This window comes from Gekko japonicus, unplaced genomic scaffold (assembly GCF_001447785.1).
Source record: "Gekko japonicus isolate JY-2015 unplaced genomic scaffold, Gekko_japonicus_V1.1 scaffold431, whole genome shotgun sequence".
Lineage (NCBI taxonomy): Eukaryota > Metazoa > Chordata > Lepidosauria > Squamata > Gekkonidae > Gekko > Gekko japonicus.
The window spans coordinates 756,560-775,034 of record NW_015162492.1 but is presented as its reverse complement, the minus strand read 5'-3'; the positions used below and the strand labels follow the sequence as shown (position 1 = coordinate 775,034).

At 47.1% G+C, this 18,475-nt stretch overlaps 1 protein-coding gene across 1 annotated transcript; it reads right to left on the bottom strand.

Annotated features, from left to right (window-relative positions):
• LOC107105975 (synergin gamma-like) lies at nucleotides 1–10,279 on the bottom strand. Its single transcript, XM_015406036.1, has 6 exons — nucleotides 10,233–10,279; nucleotides 9,108–9,178; nucleotides 3,436–3,532; nucleotides 1,801–1,961; nucleotides 1,512–1,616; nucleotides 1–337 (listed from the first exon to the last, which is right to left on the bottom strand). The coding sequence occupies exons 2-6, from the start codon at nucleotides 9,156–9,158 to the stop codon at nucleotides 227–229; spliced, it is 525 nt and encodes a 174-aa protein (XP_015261522.1). The 5' UTR covers nucleotides 9,159–9,178; nucleotides 10,233–10,279; the 3' UTR covers nucleotides 1–226.
• Between the last annotated feature and the right edge of the window lie 8,196 nt (nucleotides 10,280–18,475).

Genomic DNA, 18,475 nt, shown 5'->3' with positions numbered 1-18,475 from the left:
ACTAAACAAATGAAAAAAGTGAGTTTCCGAGTAATTTGTTTCAGCTTTTCACAAAGTCTTTGAGTCCCCAAAGGGACCTTTCTCAGCCATTTCTAAGCCTCTTTCCTTCAGCCAAGGATTCTGTGATTCTTCTTACTCATAACTCCCTGTCGTAAGAGAATCTACACACGCAGTCTAGCCCTCCAAAAAAAGGGATGACTGATGTAACACGGGAAAGGTCAAAGGATCAGTTCTCTCTTGGCAAGGTGGAATCCACACAGTTCAACCAGAAATTAGCACAGCTGGCATGATAACAGCTGCCCTGGTACATAACGGGGTCAGAGTTTCCAGTCTGCACCTGCCAAAACAAATTAAGAATTAATTGCAGGACACTTGCTCATCCGTAACAGATGACAAGCTTGCTTTACAACAAGTGCTGCCTACAAAGAGTGGCCAACTTTTCCCCCCTTCTCCAAGAAGGACACCAATTTTAGTAACAGGCAGTCTGTATTTAGAGTAGAGAGAAGTGCAGTCTCCCACTTTCACTCTGGACAAAGCTTGGTGGGCTTGTATTTTCTTAACAGCTGCCTTAGGTTTGCCATTCTGGAAATCGTTTTGGATTATGGAAGTCCCAGTTGTGGCAGTGAATACAGCGGAAGGGTTTAACTTTGTGTGATTCTGCATCTGGCATTCGCTCCACATTTTCTCAACACTGAGGAAAAGGTGCAGCTCAAAACCGCTTTCAAATACCCCGGGGGCAATGCCATACTGACTGCAAAGTCACCCCTGAACAGCCATAAATCTATGCAGAATGTACCATAAAACCTGACGATCAAAGAAAGTAAAAGCGGCATGCAATGCAGAGGGTACCATAAAATCCAACGATCAAAGAAAGTGAAAGCAGCATGCAACGCAGAGGGGAATTTCTGTTCCAACATGGGTTTGGTAAAACAACGGAGGGAAAAGCCAATGCAGAATTGCCTTTTAGTGGTTCTGGAAGTGTCACCAGTACAGTTGATCTCTGCACATGTCCAGCAGAAAACACATTACACAGTATCAGTGTTGTTTGTTTCCATAGCACCAGCTTCAAGCACAGAAACATATGAAGCTGCCTTCTACTCAGACCCTTGGTCCATCAAAGTCAGTATTGTCAATTCTGATGGGGAGCAGCTCTCCAGGGTCCCAGGTTGTTCACATCACCGAATACCTGATCTTTTTAAGTGGAGATGCTGAGGACTGAACTTGGGCCTCATGCATGGAAAGCAGATGCTCCACCACTGAGCTACATCCCCTCCCTGAGCTGTCCAAACCTGTCATGAGGACCATCACTTATCAACTAGTCCCTGGTATTTCCAGTGCCATTCTGGTACAAATGGGATCACAACTGCACTGTGGAATTCTGTCAAAAACATAAGTAAGAAGCATCTCTTTGGGACAGCATTAATCCAAACACTACAACATGCATGCAAGCTCTTCGGGCAGTATTTTGATGGGGCAATAGGAAAGTAATACATTATGTTTTTGACAATTACCTCTGACTCCTGCTTCACCTCTGTTAGGCAAACCCCACAGACATGACCCGGTGCCAGGTTAGGACCAGGCTGATGAGAATCACCTTCTGCTGACGGCTCCAAAAGCTTCAAGTTCCATTGGTAAAGGCAAAAAAGGGGCAGGGAGGAAACAGAGGTTTTAAACCTTGCCTTTTCTCTTACAAAACCAGTTTTAGTGACATCGTTATTGAGACTTCAGCCCCAATGCTTTATTTCTCTCCTCCACCACCCAAATCTACTATGTTTACACTCACAGACTGGAATGTCTTACCAGCATTTGGAACAGGGGATGACCAAAGACCAGAAAGGACAGTAAATTATTCCAGGCTAAGTCCACCTCTCGCAAAGCATGCTGCAGCAGTTCACTTGCTAGCTGCCGAGTCTTCACCCCGTCTTCCATACGCTTAGATACCCGGTACACCTCAGACAGGCCTGCATGTGAGAACAAACAACAAGGAGTATTGCATGCTGACCCACACATACAGCAGAGCATGGTGGAGTACAGAGGACTTTCTGGCACTTCAGCCTGTGGGTCGAATGCTCCCCTTCGTAGAAATGGGACAAGCCACTCTGCCATCTCGAGCGCTTGTGCCTTTCTTTATCAGGTCCACAGAGGAGTTTACAACATTTGAAAATAACAATTTGCACTGTTCCTCAACCTCCCTCACGCATTCCCTCTACAGCATCGTCTAACTTATTCCCACTACACACCATTTCTGCAACGTGTTAAAGAGAACCCACATCAGCACTGAAGCATGGCCTCCCTAAAACAGTTGCATGCCTTCAAGTTGTCAGTGCCCTGAGACATCACCCTCTGGCAACTGCCTGAAGGCTACTGTTGCCCGGGACTGGAGAGCTTTCAGAATCCCAGAAGAAGCCACTACAAAGAGGAATCATACAATATTCTGCTTCAGGTGCAATTCCATTGGTAGGTCATGAATGGCAGTTTCCTGGATGGTACGGTGTCTACTGCTTTCTTCCTAGGTCTAGAGACTTTTTAAGGAGCCAAAACAGAAAACAGCCAGGTGCCGTTCAAGACTAGGCCTAATTCTGCATGCTGTCAAAGTTTGATTCTCCACAGTCTGCACATGGGGGTGCTTTGTGTATGCTATTCTTGTAATCTGTTCACAGATTCTACACAGAAGTGGGCAAAGACCTCCATATCTTGGAATTCCCAAGTCTGGGTTTGCTTTGTTACAGGTCTAGCCCTCGTGAATGCATAGATGAGTGTGAAGGCATCTAGAAAGGACTTGGTGACTTCTTCCCTAGCTCCCATTCATTTCAACAGAGCTTGCGCAACAAAACTCATGGTGGGTTGGGCCCAACAAATCAGGTCTGCCCATTGCTCATACTGCTGCCCTTAATGGTGTACCAAAACCAGCAGCTGAAGAAATCATGCCATCTAGGTTCCCAATGGGGTGGTTTCTGCCACCCCTTCGAATGTCAATTTTGTATAAACAAAATGTCCTGCTCTTGTAGTTTTTTATTGTAAACATCAAAACATAGTGCAACATCATCCAACAATGTATAATAATAAAACAGAAACAGAAAGAAACTGGGGAAAACTGGACAATGCAGCAAGAATATTTAAAACTTTCAGAATATACCATACACTTAGTGAATGCATTATAGTGAATCAAGAGGGCAGATATGAGTTGGAACTCCCTCTATCAACGGCATATAATTTAACATCAGAAGCCAAACTGCAGCAAAATCTAAACTAAATTCCATTTTTTCATGCTTTTGTTCTTGAGTGTTGCCACAGACCTGCTCAGACACCAAGCATGAGGATAAATTCCAGATGGGAGATGTCAGAGAACACATTCCAGAGCAAGGAAACTGCTAGAGAGACCATTATACCCAGGCTTTATCATAAACTATACGCATAAATCCTTTGATTCCATACCCAAGATATATGCAGTCCCTGGTTTGGATAGCAGCACCTCACTGCACACAGATGGATGGCTTATGCCTGCAAGGATTTCATTGGCCTTGCCAATTACCTACAGAGGATACAGGAGAGACACGTGAGTAGGGAATGGTAATCTCGGCAAATCAGAGTTCTTTCCCCCATGAACCCTACAGAATTTGTGCCACTAGCAATGTGACATATTACAAAGTCCTTCTGTACCCTCTCTGTGTCTACTCCAGCCCTGTCAATCAGATGTGCTCTGGAAAGTTCATGCTCAGGGCATAATTCCAAGTAATGTAATGGCCTGATTCAGCTCAGGAAAGGGGGAACATAAGCCTTCTTCCCCACATCATTGCACCAACCAGAAACAACCCATGCCACGATTTACCACATGAGAGAAACTTACATGTGTTGACGGGCTAGGGTTTCTCTAGTGAGCGTCTAGGTCATTTCAGATTGGTAAAACATGAGGGAAAAAGCTTAAGCCCCCTGTCTCAGCAGTCCTGATCCAAATTGGTCCCATGGATGTCTGGGAATTAAGTTTTGAGTGCAAAACTCACAGAACATGACTGGTCAACGAGACCAGGGAAGCCATACAGTGAATACGAGGTCTTTGCAACATACAGTTAGATCTTGCGTCACTAATTCGGCATCTGAATATCTGTCCTGGCTAATTTTGTGAGCCCTGGAAAAGGGAGAAATGCAGATTATATAGCCCTATATGTGTATTCTGGCCTCTGTAGTTGTGTATCTTCAAAGACTTCAGACGTATCCCCCCAACCTAGCACAAACTGGCCCCATAGGTGACCACATGGAGATATTCACACACGGTTGCATGCATATAGCCTGTTGCTACATGTGAGAATCAGCCTCAGGATCCTCCATCTTCACTACGTTTTTAGAACTGAGGATCTATGGCAGTGGTGAGCCAGTTTCCATCCTGCATGGTCTAATCAGGGGAGCCCTAGCAAACCTCCGTTCAGTGGGCCTCCTCCCAAATGTGACCACAAAATGGAGAGCAGCAGTGGTGTAGTGTGGGTTGCCAGTGCCTGGGGCAAGGCAAGTTAGCACTCCCTGAGTCCGTTCCACCAGTCCAGTATTGAACTCCTTACCCCCCAAGTACATGTATTGTATTTTAAGGCAACTGTTGCAACTTCTGAAATTACAAATTTTAATTATGGTTTTTATGCAAGTTACGGAACATTACAGTACCGGTATCTTCAAATGGGAAATCATGCTATTAGTAGGCATTATGTATGTAATTCACCGATAAGGATTACATGAGGACAGTACGGCTGTAATTAGCAAGAAAAAGACCGTAAAATGTTACATGGCAACTTTTATTGCCCCGTCATGTTGAAGAACTGTGTAGAATGTTTGAGCATTGGGAGGTTTTCTGTGTGAGGGGGAGGGCGTGCCCCCTAAGAATTTTGCACCCAGGGCACCCACCCCCCACGCTACACCACCGGACAGCAGGGACAGGCAAGTGAATGTTAGCTGTTGATCCTCGCTGCCAGCAAGCCTGTAGCCCGGATTTTTTAAAGTCGGGGGGCATTTAAATTTCTTAGGGGGCACTGGCTAATCGATACCCGGCTCCTTCCCCACACCTGCCACCACTCAGGGGCCCTGGGCTGGATGGGAAGTGGTGGGGCCTTGCCAGTAAGTCAGGGGGCCTAGCCCCGAGATGTCCCACTGTAGTGCTTCTTGCTCATCTACCAGGGCAAACAAGCAGCCTTTACTTGCTTGCCTGCCCTCTCCCTCAGCAGCCATACTGACTATCTGGCAGAAAAGAATGGAGAAAGTGAAGCCACCTCTTCTACCAGTGGTGGCGGCACGCATGGCCAAGAGAAACAGTAGAAGTATGTAGGCCCCATACTTCTAAGAGATCCTCTGTCACCACCTAGGGAGAAAGAGCAGGCTGCAATTGCGGATGGAGCACAGAAATGGGCCCTCCTAAGACCAAGGATCCTCAGCAGCTGCCCAGTGACACCTAACCCTGATGCCAGCCTTGGGTCGATTCCCCCCCCACACACACACACACACTAGAACTCTCCTAGTCCACTAGTGTGTTTTAAATTTACAGCACAAGAATGCATGCTCAAGATGTCTTAGCCAACCTACGTTAATGGATGCAAGAACACCCACTTGCTTAAGAAGCGCCTGGCTGGATACATCTTGTCTAGCACTTTTTGCAACTGTCCCAGCAGCCAGCTGGTGATCCAACAGAAACTAGCCATTGTACTTGTTGTATTACAATCTGCACTCCATTACTTTATGATAGGTCTGGTACACCATCACTTGCCAACTAGCTTTGACTTTTAAAAAGAGCAGCCCTCTAAATATTATGGACAAAGGTCTGGATCTCTTGGAGATGCATCCACGAAACAGAGCTTTCGGGGGCTCTCCGGTATGGTTTCAGTGCCCTGCACAGATACTAGGCACAGCCCAGGAGTAGCACTATTGTACTCTCCTCTGACTCCATTCCCAGACTGGCAAAACAAACATCCTACCCCTTACATTCTTTGGAAACCCGAATCTCAGAAATCAGGACTAGTTATGCAATACACAAACAACAGTGTCTTTAAAAGAACGTGGAGTCCACAAAAAGGGAACAGAAACAAGAGATTGACCCAGAAATAAGTAAGTCAGTGCAATTACTAGGCCACACCAGCAGAGGGGGATAAGACGACATACATATATCACTAGGAAACTATTGGTTTTTTTTAATTCACAGCCGGGCAAGGTATTTATAATTCAATCAATATGAACCCTAACAGACAAGTACACATTAAAAAATTGATTTCCAGGTTAGTTCAGTGTACTGTACATCATTTCTAAATGCAGCAAGCTTTAACAATTTATAAGTCTCGTTAACTTTTTCAAGGTGTTGCTTATGTCCTTTAAAGCCCTACATGGGCTTGGGACCAGGGTACCTGACGGAGGTGCTTCTCCCCTGTGTTGCTGCCTGGGAATGAAGATCACAGGGAGACGTCCTCCTGACTGCCCCACCAAATCAAAGATGCTTGTCTGGTGGGTATACAAAAGAGGGCCTTTTCTGTGGCAGCCCCACAATTAGGTAACAACTTCCCCAGGGAGGTACACCTGGTCCCCTCATTGTCAATCTTCAGGAGGCAGTCGAAATTTTATTTAGGACTGCATTCTTATTGGTTTAGCTTTTATTATTGGCCATCCAATTTAGAGTTTTTAAACCCTTACTTTTATGGGGTTTTATCATTGTTGTTTTTATAATGTTTTACTTATATTGTAAGTCACCTTGAGTTCAGCGAGGCAGCTAATAAATGCTTTAAATAAAGCCCATTCAGACATTTGGGGATCTGGGAAGCAAGACCAACCCTGGCAAAGAAAAGCTTAGAGTTATTTGCAAAATACACTGCAGGACGGCAGGTTTCAACCCCACAACATTTTGGCTGAGAGGCAGGATATAAATCGTTTTTAAAAACCTATCCTAAATAACTGACAAAGGGGATATGAATGATTAAAACCAGAGATCATAAGAACAACATAAGAACATAAGAGACGCCAATGTTGGATCAGGCCAAAGGCCCATCCAGTCCAACACTCTGTCACACAGTGGCCAGAAATACCAGGTGCCATCAGGAGGTCCACCAGTGGGGCCAGGACATTAGAAGCCCTCCCACTGTTGGCCCCCCCAAGCACCAAGAAGACAGAGCATCACTTGCCCCAGAGCCCCTATCTATACCTTGTGGCTAATAGCCACTGATGGACCTCTGCTCCATATGCTTATCTAATTCCCTTTTGAAGCCGTCCATGCTTGTAGCCGCCACCACTTCCTGTGGCAGTGAATTCCATGTGTTAATCACTCTTTGGGTGAAGAAGTACTTCCTTTTATCCGTTCTAACCCGACTGCTCTGCAGTTTCATGGAGTGCCCACGAGTTCTTGTATTGTGAGAAAGGGAGAAAAGTACCTCTTTCTTTACCTGCTCTTTCCCATGCATAATCTTGTAAACCTCAATCATGTCACCCCTCAGTCGTCTTTTCTCCAAGCTAAAGAGCCCTAAGCGCCTTAACCTTTCCTCATAGGGAAAGTGTTCCAACCCTTTTATCATTCGAGTTGCCCTTTTCTGCACTTTTTCCAAAGCTATAATATCCTTTTTAAGGTGTGGAAGATCTCACTTCAAAGAGATCCAAAGTGGGCCCCAGAGAAGATGTCGTAGGCTCCGCACCCCTCAGCTATCCCCACTAGTAGCCATGGGGCACTGGGAAGGGAAGAGAGAGAGAACAAGAAGAGCACGTTGGTGGCAGTTTAAGAAAGGAAAGCTGAAGAGAGACCAGAGGGAGAAAAGGGAATAGGACTGGCAGCTACCTGGAGGAGAAAAAATGGCTGGCTCCTTTAACAGAGGCTTAGTGTGGTCGATTAAGGAGCTGCCACCATTATAAACAACAACTGAAATTTATAGAGCCCTGGCCCTTGGTTTGCTATTGACATCCTGTGCCTGCCGATTACATCTGGAAAAGATCGGTGAACTGAACATCTAGATAAGCTATTGAATGCACTCATACGGTAACGCCATCGCCATGAAATTAAAACAACACTGCTAGCACTTAATGATATTGCACTGTTTCATACTGAACTGTTTTAGATGTTTTATGGTGATTTAATTGTTACCTATGTATTTACTTTTATGTAAGCTACCCTGCGCCTGCCTTGGCAGGGAGGGCAGGGTATAAATTAGAAAAATAAATAAATAAAATAAATAATGGACTAGGTGATGTTATTTACCTCTGTGCCATGAGAAGCCCTAGCTGCCCATCTCCAGACATTAAGGCTCTAATAAAAAGACAGGACCCCCCCCCCCGGCTGTTGGCTATCCTAAAAGGCAGGCGTCTTAAAGAAGAGGAAAAGTACAGCATGTACTCCAAGGCAAGATCAGGTTTCCTCCCCAGACATGACATCGAAATAGCAACAAAAAAGGGAGTCGTTTTATAGTTGCGTACAAGTTACAGTTATCTTCAATTAAAGATTGGGGGTAGATGACTTTTTTTTAGATGGTCATCTTACATTTAGGGTTGCCCTCCTTTTGAGTAAATAGCATAGTCAACAGTGCAATGGGAACAAACAGACTTAAGCGTGGACCTACACTATTTGTCTGGTTCTGCTATCGTTTTGAGAGACTTCTTTTAGAACAGTGATGCTGGAAGAGAAAGCCATACACAAGGACACCTTCACCCTTTCCCCCCTTGGGCCATTTCTCCCTGAAAACCACCACCCACAAGCTGTAACAATTTATAGATATCGGTCTTTTTTCACCAGCAGGGCTAGAAGAAGGAGGGAGAGGGACTGTGGTTTAGTGGTAGAGCATCTGCTTTGCATACATAAGGTCCCACGCTCAGTTCCCAACATCTCCAGTCGAAAGGATCAGGCGGTAGGTGATGTGAAAGACTTCAGTCTGAGTAGACAATACTGGCCTTGATGGACCAAGGCTCCAAATCTGTATTTGGCAGCTTCATGTATTCAAGAAGCCTAGGGAAAGCTGGGTAAGAGTCAGGACCAGTTCAAGTACTTTGTCACCCAGACAAACTACCCCCCCCCCATTACTTCCTGCCATGCTACCACTGGTCAGATCCATCCCCTCTTACACTGCCAATAACCAGCAGCTAGCCAAGGTAGGTGGGAGGATCCTTACCTTATGAATCTGCTGTAGGCATTTTAGCAGATGGGCCGTCTCAGAGGTCATCAGCCTTGGTAGTCTGGAAACTAGAAGAAAGGGTGTACAATGTCACTCACCTAGCATTGCGGCCTTGGGGGAGGGGCTGATTCTATTCCCTTAGGCCAGCATACAGATGAAATAGTCCCAGTATTTTAGCCTCATGCCAAGAAACATGTGCATCAAGCACCTGCTAAAAGGACAGGGCTAGGTCAGAGGGGGTGATCCTTCTGTACCTCTGGATGCTTGTTTAAAAGGGGCTTTCCCATCCCACACGACCCCTTGGCACAGCTGTGCACAGAAGGCCCTATAATAGTTCATCAGCCTTCGGGCTAAGTAGACCAGAAGACTTCTACACCTCCTTCTGCAGATGTGCAAAAGAGGAAATTTCAGGCAGGGCCGGCTCACCCACTAGGCAAACTAGGCATTCGCCTAGAGTGCTGGGCCCTGGATGGGGCACCAAACTGTGCCTCCCCCCACCGCCAAAAGCCCGCGAGCAGCTCTCCAAGTGTCAGCACTTGGCTAATTGGGGAGAGGCATCCGGTGAGCATCCCCTGCCTGGAGACAGGATCCCCCCCCCACCTCCCTCCCAAACTGCCTTTGGAAGCGGAGCATGAGAGAAATCTCTCTTCCATCTTGGAGGGCGCTGCAGGAACATGTGGGGCGTGCTCACTGGGTCTGAGAGCTCTGGGAGGGGGGTAGGAGGCGGTGGCAGCGGTAGCAAAAGGGTGGCTGGCTCCAGAGGTCTCCAGGCCCCACCGGGAGGTTGGCATCTGCGCCACAAGGCAGCCTCACCTAGGGCACAGAAACACCTCGAGCCGGCCCTGATTTCAGGTGCATCCTTTCTTATTCCATCATCTACAGCTGCATGTGTCCAAAATTCCCTCTTCTGCACGAATAGAATTGCCAGCCGGTCTGATGGGGTGAAAGTTCTGTGCCTTGGATATAGGGCTTAATGTATGGATGTGGAGGTAATAATAGCCCGTTAAGCCTCTATTAAAGGGATCAGACATTTTCCCCAGATAGTTGGGAGCCTCAAGTATAGGCAGCCTGTTAGTGTCCCCAATTACTCAAGCAGCAGTTCTGAAAAATGTTTTAATGTACTTGTAAGTTTCTGGGCGGAGGGCACAGCATCTAGATAGAAGCAACATTCCTCCCCATTCCTCGCTCAGGAGCGGATGCCTTTTTTGAGGTCATGCCAACTGGGACATGTTTATGCATCATCTGCAACACAGAGGAAGAATTATTCTTCCTTCCAAATGATTGTTGTTGCCACATGCAAATACACGCAGACAATTACACTCATATAATTAATCTGCTAAGATTTTTTAAAAAAACAACAAATGACAGCCTTATATGACAACCTTTGAAGCTGCTTGCCTCACTTCCTGTCCTGTATCTACAAATTCCACGTGGCAGGCTAACATCAAAGAACAAGCCACTTCCACGGCCAAGGCAGTTCATTTCCTGGGATTTCATGAATGCAGAATTGTGTAGAATGAATCTTGATGATAAACATAGAGGGGTATCGCTGCAGAGGGCAACTAGAAGAGATTCTGGTTCTGGCATCTCCAGAATTTATTTCATTGTTAGAAGGCAGCAGTGTGTGGGGAGAGGGAGCATTAGATTTTTGGTGGGCCTTTGGGATGGGCTTAACACTTTCTCCTAGGCAGTCATCCAGATTTCAGAGCCCCGGCCGTCACCACTTGTTATCTGTCCCGTTTGGGGAAATACACAGGCAAATAATAGCTGTGGGGAGATTTGAAGACAGGGGGTGGGGAGTTAAATCCTTTTCTTCCAGTGTGCAGCCTCAAGCCATACAGGGATGCCCAGGGATGTCAGGTCCCTCCTGCCCACTGTCGCGGGAATGGGGGGGGGTAGGGCTGGCAAATCCAGGTTGGGGAACTCCTGGAGGTTTGGGGATGGAGCCTGGGGAGGATAGGGACTTCAGTGAAGTGCAGTACCATAGATTCCACCCTCCAAAGCAGGCATTTTCTCCAGGGGAACTATTCTCTGTAGTGTGGAGATGAGCTGTAATTCCAGGGGATCCCCAGGTCCCACCTGGAGGCTAGAATCCCTAGGGATTCCCCATGGGGCATTTGTGACCTACCAAGAAAAAAAATGGCCTGAAAATCTATTTACAAGGCATCCAATCTAATTAGAGAAAGCAGGTGGCTCCCAAAATATCTGCTAAGCCCCAGCCCTGGAACTAGGAGTTGCCAGATTTTCAAGCAGCCCCTTGGACAGAAGCTTGATTTGTAGGAGTTAACAGGTGGAGCTGTTTAGAGAACTGCTCCAGCCCCAGTTGAAACATTTGCACCCCTGATGGTAGACTGAGCCACTATTAAAGGCACAGCTGCAGGAACTGCCTTATCTTTGAGCAACCTTCAGTAAAGCACTTTCCCCTCAGCATGAAGCCTTACAAAAAGCTTCACATATGTGTGTTTAAGAGACAAGGCTGCCTCCCCAAAAGACATGCCTCTCAAGTATGCCTTAGCACCTCTCCCTCTTTTTAGAACTGCTGCTCTGTAGGTCTTGTATAGCTATACCTACATAGAATACCTGCCCGTCTGCAGTACCTTTCATTTTACTTGCAAACGCCACCACCACACACCCCGGTTACTTCACCCCTTTGACTGATACCAGAAGAAAAGTTTCACCGTTTGCAGGGAAAACTTTCTGCCTACCCTGAGATCCGGACAGTCCCCAGCAGGTGGAATGCAGAGGTGACCAGTGGGTAAATGTGTCTTTGTGCTGAGTCTCTCTCCAAGGGAACTGATCCAGATGGGTACCTGGTGAAATCTTTACTTTCCTCAGGAAGTGTGCTGTGTGCCACTGTAGAGTCACATGACAAAAACTGGATTCTGTGCAGGACAGATCCCTCCCCCCCAGCATTATTGACAGAACAGTAGGAAGAGATGGTATGCAGATTCCTAAGAGTTTAGTTATTCAGTGGGACAGTAAGAATCTCAGTTCTGTAACCCGACATGTAGGAATTTAATAGGTGAAACATTTCTTGAATGGGAGAACAGTGCCCGGAAAAACTTCATCAGAATTTCTGTTTGTCATACAGCTGTTAAAGCGCGGGAGCCACACCAGGGGGGGGGGAATTGGCAGTTCTATTTTCTTTTTAGAAATGAAATTTGACAATCCCAAACAAATTGACTTGGATGGGAGTCTCACTGAAACCAATGGAGTAAACCAAGTTAGGAGTGGGATGTAAACTGGCTAGCGTAACCCCAGGGTTGTGTGTTGCAGGCCTTTCCTTCAAAGACGACATACGAAGCAGCTTTATACAGATTCAGACCATCTTGTTTAATATTATCTGCTCTGACCAGAGTTTCCAATAGACATGGACAAAGTTCCCTCTAAGCTGTGGCGTCTTGTGAGCAAAAATTCTACTTTGTGGCATTAAAGTTGTGAGCAAGCGATTTAGCTTCTGCATAAATTAGTTTGCTCTGGAGCCATCCTTCCTGAGCTAAGACAAAAATGAGTGAGCCAGAGGCTAAAAACCTGTGAGATGGCTCACACTAACTCAGCTTAGAGGGAACACTGGACATGGAGAAACAAAGAACCTGTTGCTTTAATAGTCTTAATGGAATGATATCTAGCAGCTGCCCTGACCAATGCTCCTTCTAAGCTGTGGAGTCATGTGAGCAAAAATTCTACTTTGTGGCATTAAAGTTGTGAGCAAGCGATTTAGCTTCTGCATAAATTAGTTTGCTCTGGAGCCATCCTTCCTGAGCTAAGACAAAAATGAGTGAGCCAGAGGCTAAAAACCTGTGAGATGGCTCACACTAACTCAGCTTACAGGGAACACTGGCCCTGACCCAGATAGCCCAGGCTAGCCTCATCTTGGCAGATCCTGGAAGCTAAGCAGGGTTGGCTCTGGTTAGTATTCGGATGGGAGACCACCAAGGAATATCAGGGCTGCTACACAGAGGCAGGCAATGGCAAACCACCTCTGAACATCTCTTTCTTTGACAGGGCAGCACTTTCTACAACTTATCAGGTGACCTTAACCTGCATGCCAAGAAAAGCTTCAACTGCCCATTTCTAAACATGAAGCCTTGATTATAAAGGCAGGACATTTTCCCCTACAGGCCCACTGGGAACCCTAGCTCTGCCTGGCAGCTGCTCTTGGCCAGAGAAAGGTATTCACAGCACCTGCTGCTTGAAAGCCTTTAACTGGAGATCCCAGGGGCTGAACACAGGGCCTTCTGTATGCAACAGGGAGCTTCTTCCAGTGAACTGTGGCCCATTCTGGTCCTGATCTTGTAGCACTTGACATGAATCAAGTGTATTATTGCCCTGCTTGGATGAGCTGCACCTGTACTTTCTGTGCATTACAGCATCCTATTAAGAACACTGGAGCAGAGCCCAAAACAAAAAAAGTTGGCATCCTGGACCTGAGAACACATACCAACGTGCTCCAGCATGTTTACATCCTTTTTAAAAAAATTCTTTCGGCTGGCTTTAAGAATTCAAACTGTAGCACTATAAAAAGTACTTAAAAGAGATAAGAAACAGCACCCACAGAGACTTCCCTAATAGGAAAAGCCTAGTATGAGGAGGACCATCCTTAAGAGAAGAGCAAAGTGGAGCTGACTCATCCAGTGTCCAGCAGTGAATGTTGTTCTTGTTCCAGTTGTCAGAAGCTCGACTGTGCATTCAGCTTCCCCATAAGGTGGACATCCAATAGGTGAAGCTTTCCTCTAGTGGGGGGATGTTGCACCTCAGCTCAAGTTTCCCACCATGCTTTTAACAGCTTCGCAACAAACCTGCATTTCCTGTTGATTTCCTGCCTCAGGTCTAGCACAAGAGGCGATGGAACCTCGGCAGAGGGGGAAAGGGAGCAGGCAGAGAATGGAATGTTCCCTTTGCGAGGGGAAGGTCAGCTCCTGCTGCATCCCATCAGCAGTGGGATAGAATCTTGCTAATCCAAGTGTCGAAAAACAAGGAGGCCAGGGAAGGGAATACAAAAATTTAAGCAAAAATGCTTCCTTGTATGGATCTCTCTTTGAGGGATCGGTAGATGTGGATCTGGCTCAGGGGGAGCCCTAGTCTATTAAAGAATAAAAAGCAAACAAGCCCATGACTGCCTGCCCATGGACAGTTTGCATTGATTCTGCTTTTAACAATTGGACACTAAAGAGCAGGGCGACTGGGTTCCCCTCTGTCCTGGATTCACTAGAAAGGCTTCGACAAGTGCTGATGCCAACTGCCTGGTTGGGGGGGGGATGTCCTGTCCCTTTAATAAGGGCTTAATGGGTAGAAATGGGCCGCTGAAGTGTTTCATGGCATGGAGGAAAGCAATATCACCATCAGCCAAACAACCTGCCATTGCATCTCTGTTAAAGGGGCAGAACAGGTTTCCTCCAAGCAATTGGCACTCCTAGTCCTGGGTGAGTCACCCTGCTGCCTTCCATGCATGTACAGCAACCAGCGATGCCTGCCCACAGCCAGTGGTCAGAACTTTGACTCACAAGCTTGTAAGGAAACTGGCAAAACCAGTTTAAAAGCAGTTAAGTGGAATATCTTCCTCACCCACAAGTGCAACACCCTTCTGACGTTCTTGGGATTAGGTTTGGCCACATTTGTCCATTTATTTCACAATTAGCCCCACATCAGCCCCCACCCAGGGACCATCCACATCCAGTAACTATGACTGCCTTGAAGAAATCTCATGCACAGGAGGACTGGCTGGTATTTAAGCACAACAGCCTGTTTCTTGTGCACTGTCGAATATCTATGATTGCCAACTGGCCAGGTCTGGTCTGTAGCTAGACCTTTGTCAACCAGGTGTGCAGAAACCAGCAGGTGGAAGTTTTTCCAGCCGTGGAGAAAAGCACCTGGTAATGTGATGTTGTTGCTAAAGGCACAGGAGCCAGGGTCAATTAACAAGTTGGCAACCTTATTCATGATACTAAATGAAATGAGGGCACTTCTGCCCCTGGGTTGCCAGTGTGGTGCAGCAGCAAGAATGCTGGACTAGGATCTGGGAGACCCAGGTTTGAATCTTTCCTCTGCCATGGAAGGTTGCTGGGTGACCTTGGGCCAGTCACAGCCTCAGCCTAACCTACTTTACAGGGTTGTTGTTGAGAAAATAAAATGAAGGGGAAGAAAGGGGAGGAAGTCACTTTGGGTTCCCACTGGAGGAAAGAGCAGGGTATAAATGAACTTTTTTTTTTACTGTTCTTGCTCCCATGCCTTCACCTGAAGCCTGACATATAAAAACAAAGAAAATGTTTCCTGGCATGGAATGAAAACTCTGGGAAATGCTTTCCCTGCTCTCATGCTGCTGTGAAAAGCAGGGGAGCAAGGCCCATTAAAAAAAATTTAGCAGCCATACTTGGATGTGGAATCTTGCTTACCAAAAGTTTTGTTTCTGTTTCACAGACATGTATTTCTAGATTACTCAAGCGTTGTGCGGGCTGCTAAGAAATGCCTTTTTTTTAAAAGGGGGGGGGAGGACAACAATATTCGCTCAGAACAAAAATATGAAAGGGAGGAGCAGAGTTTTGTTATCATACTTCCAAATAAGATTATATGGCATAAGCTAAGGAGGCTGTGGGTGTTTCACTCCAGGCCACTGGAAACCCGTGGGTGGCCCTGCATAGTATCGGGTGCCATAGCAACTGACTGTGATGGGCAAGGAAAGCAAAGCCAGCCAGCCTACGTACTTTGGCAATATATACACGCTAGAAGCAAAACCGAACGCCAGGCAATTTCCTTTACTGAAATAGCGGCTTCTTAAGATACACAACTCCTCCCACCTTTGTAAAGGATCAGGGAAGGGGGGGAGGCTGGTGCTCTCCTGCCTTCCCTCCCTCCCTCCCTCCCTCCGAGGTCATTCAAGTACTCAGGAGTAAGACAAAAATAGAGCTTTATTTGAAGGGCAAATGCAACTGGAGATGCTGGCCTGGCCTCATTTGTGCACTTGTGCTGCCAGGAGGAGGGGAGCCGGCCTTTACCACCGTCACAAATGGCACAATACACATTTATTTACAAGGGGGGGGGGGAGCATTTGTGATTTAAGAAACAGGATGCATACAGTCCCAGAAGAGCCCACCCTTGGGCACGTGAAAACTGCACAAAACTACAAGCCCCGTCAGAGATGGTGACCCCCTCCAGTCCCCTAATTCCTCAGTGATGGCAACTCCCATCACACCTTGGGAGCAGCTGGGATTCAGGGAACCAGTTCTGCAAGGCCAGTGGCTACCCTAGAAATCTAGCAAGGGGCCAGAGAGCTAAATTCCCATGTAGGCGCTTTGGGGAGGAGGAGAACGGGTTGCTCCCTTTCCACAGCCATCCCAAAACCAAACAGACAGTAAAAAATGGACACCCAATGGACATCCCTCACCAAAGCTGGGCTTATGGCCTTCCACAGGCTGGTCCTACTGCTTTGGCCAATCACTGTCCTTTCGTCAAGTGGAGATGCTGTGGCCTCCACAGCCAGTGGCCAGTTATGGGCAACAAAATGGGAGATGGACAGATAATGTCTCAGGCAACGCTCCCCCCTCCCCCTCAGCTTACTAGAAAACAATGACGTGAATACTGGCACAAACATTTGTTCCCCGAAAGCACAGCCATCCTTGTTGAATGTGGCCATCCAATGGTCAGCTGTTTACCTAACAGCTTAGTCCTCAACTACAGTGCCATGGAAGGGTCAGTTCATTAATTACGTTTCCCCCTAAACCCAAGAAAGGAAATGCACATGCGCCCGTGTTTGAAAGCTACATGAATACTGACCCTTTCCCCCTTCCCCAGTAACACACCATGAATGTGTGTCCACGCAGCATATCAGGTAGCCATTTGCCCATACAAGAATGACAAGCCAATGCTGGTACAGTTTCCAAACATCTGTTTGGGGGGAAATGTAATGTGTGAAATAACTTGGAGCCAAAAACAGGGAAATGAAAAGACAGCTTAAAAAGGGGATTCTACGCTTGCAGATAAATCATATGATGCAGAGTTACATTTCAAACTGCAGGTGGGCAGGAGGGAGTTGTGTATTTGAACTCCCTCCTGTGTTTGTGTGGAGGACCTCCCTGCATGCAGAAACCTAACATGTCAGGGAGAAAGCTGGAAGCCATTCCCTGACATGCTACCTTTTATATTGGGGGGGGGGGGAGAATTCAGACATGTAGTCCACCATCAGCAGAATGAAATGGTACAAGCCAAAGAATCTGATTTCTCTGCATGGGCAGAGCAGCCCTTATTTGCTTCAGAACGTGCTGTAGCCCTGCCACATCTACACACACACAGTCACACACATTGATATTATATCACTCTGCGGACAGTAATACTGACACCACCACACCAGTGGGTTGAAGAGATGGCCTTTGAAAGAGGACGGCAGTCAACAGTTGGGGGGGGGGACCTATAATGCATTCACCCAGGCTCCAAAGTCTCCATTAATCACGCAAAGGCAAGTGTCTTATGTATTCCATTCTGGGTAGGAAACAAAATGTGGAAGTATACTCAAAAACTGCACACAAACTGGTAAAAACAACCACAGTCACACGTCCCAGGGGGCTGCTGTGCTCTGTCCAGCAGAGCGAAGCAGTGAAGGAATACCCGCCCCCAAGGTGGCCAGGGGCGTACACCATCCATGCAAGGACTGCAAGGGATGTGCGTGCGTGCCCACCCACCCAGAGACATTTAATTTGCTCTGCCCAGCAGAGGGCAAACTTACAAACAGATACCATTGCACTAGACTCCCCACCTGGCAGATGGCAGTGGCGAGCAGGAACAGAGACCCCTGATCTTGTGCGATCCTTCGTCTACTTGGGCATGTCCCTACGTGAGAGTTTCTCCACGCAGCTGGATCAGTGCTTCACTATAAATGGGAGAGACAGGGAGCAGCACCCGAGGAAAAGAAAAATGTGCCCCCCCTCCCCCCCCCCCGTGCACCAACACCATGATTCTTTCAGGCTGCTGCATCAGCTGGTGGAGAAAGAAGCCAGGCTGGGTACAGCTGCCATGTAGCTTGCAGGGATCAGAGGTGCCAGCCAGCACCTTCGACACCTGACATTTAACTCCCCCCCCCCAAAAAAAACCCCCTTTTGCCCCAGTCTTAAGTGTAATAGTTAACCTTCCATCTGGAGAGCAGCAAGAAAAGGCGGTCTGCACATGGCCAGGTTAGTTCTGTGCCTTTGGTTCATGCCTTCCCCTGGGAAGAGCACTTTGACCGGGACGTCTAAGTAAAAACCCTCCCCCTCCCCCTTCCCAATTCCTTTTCAATAATCCAAACCAGTTTTCTAAATCTTTCTTTCTGAAATAGGTCAGAGGGAGCAGGCGGCCGCCTCTATCGTTCCAACATGCTGCCCCTGGGAAGAGGGGTG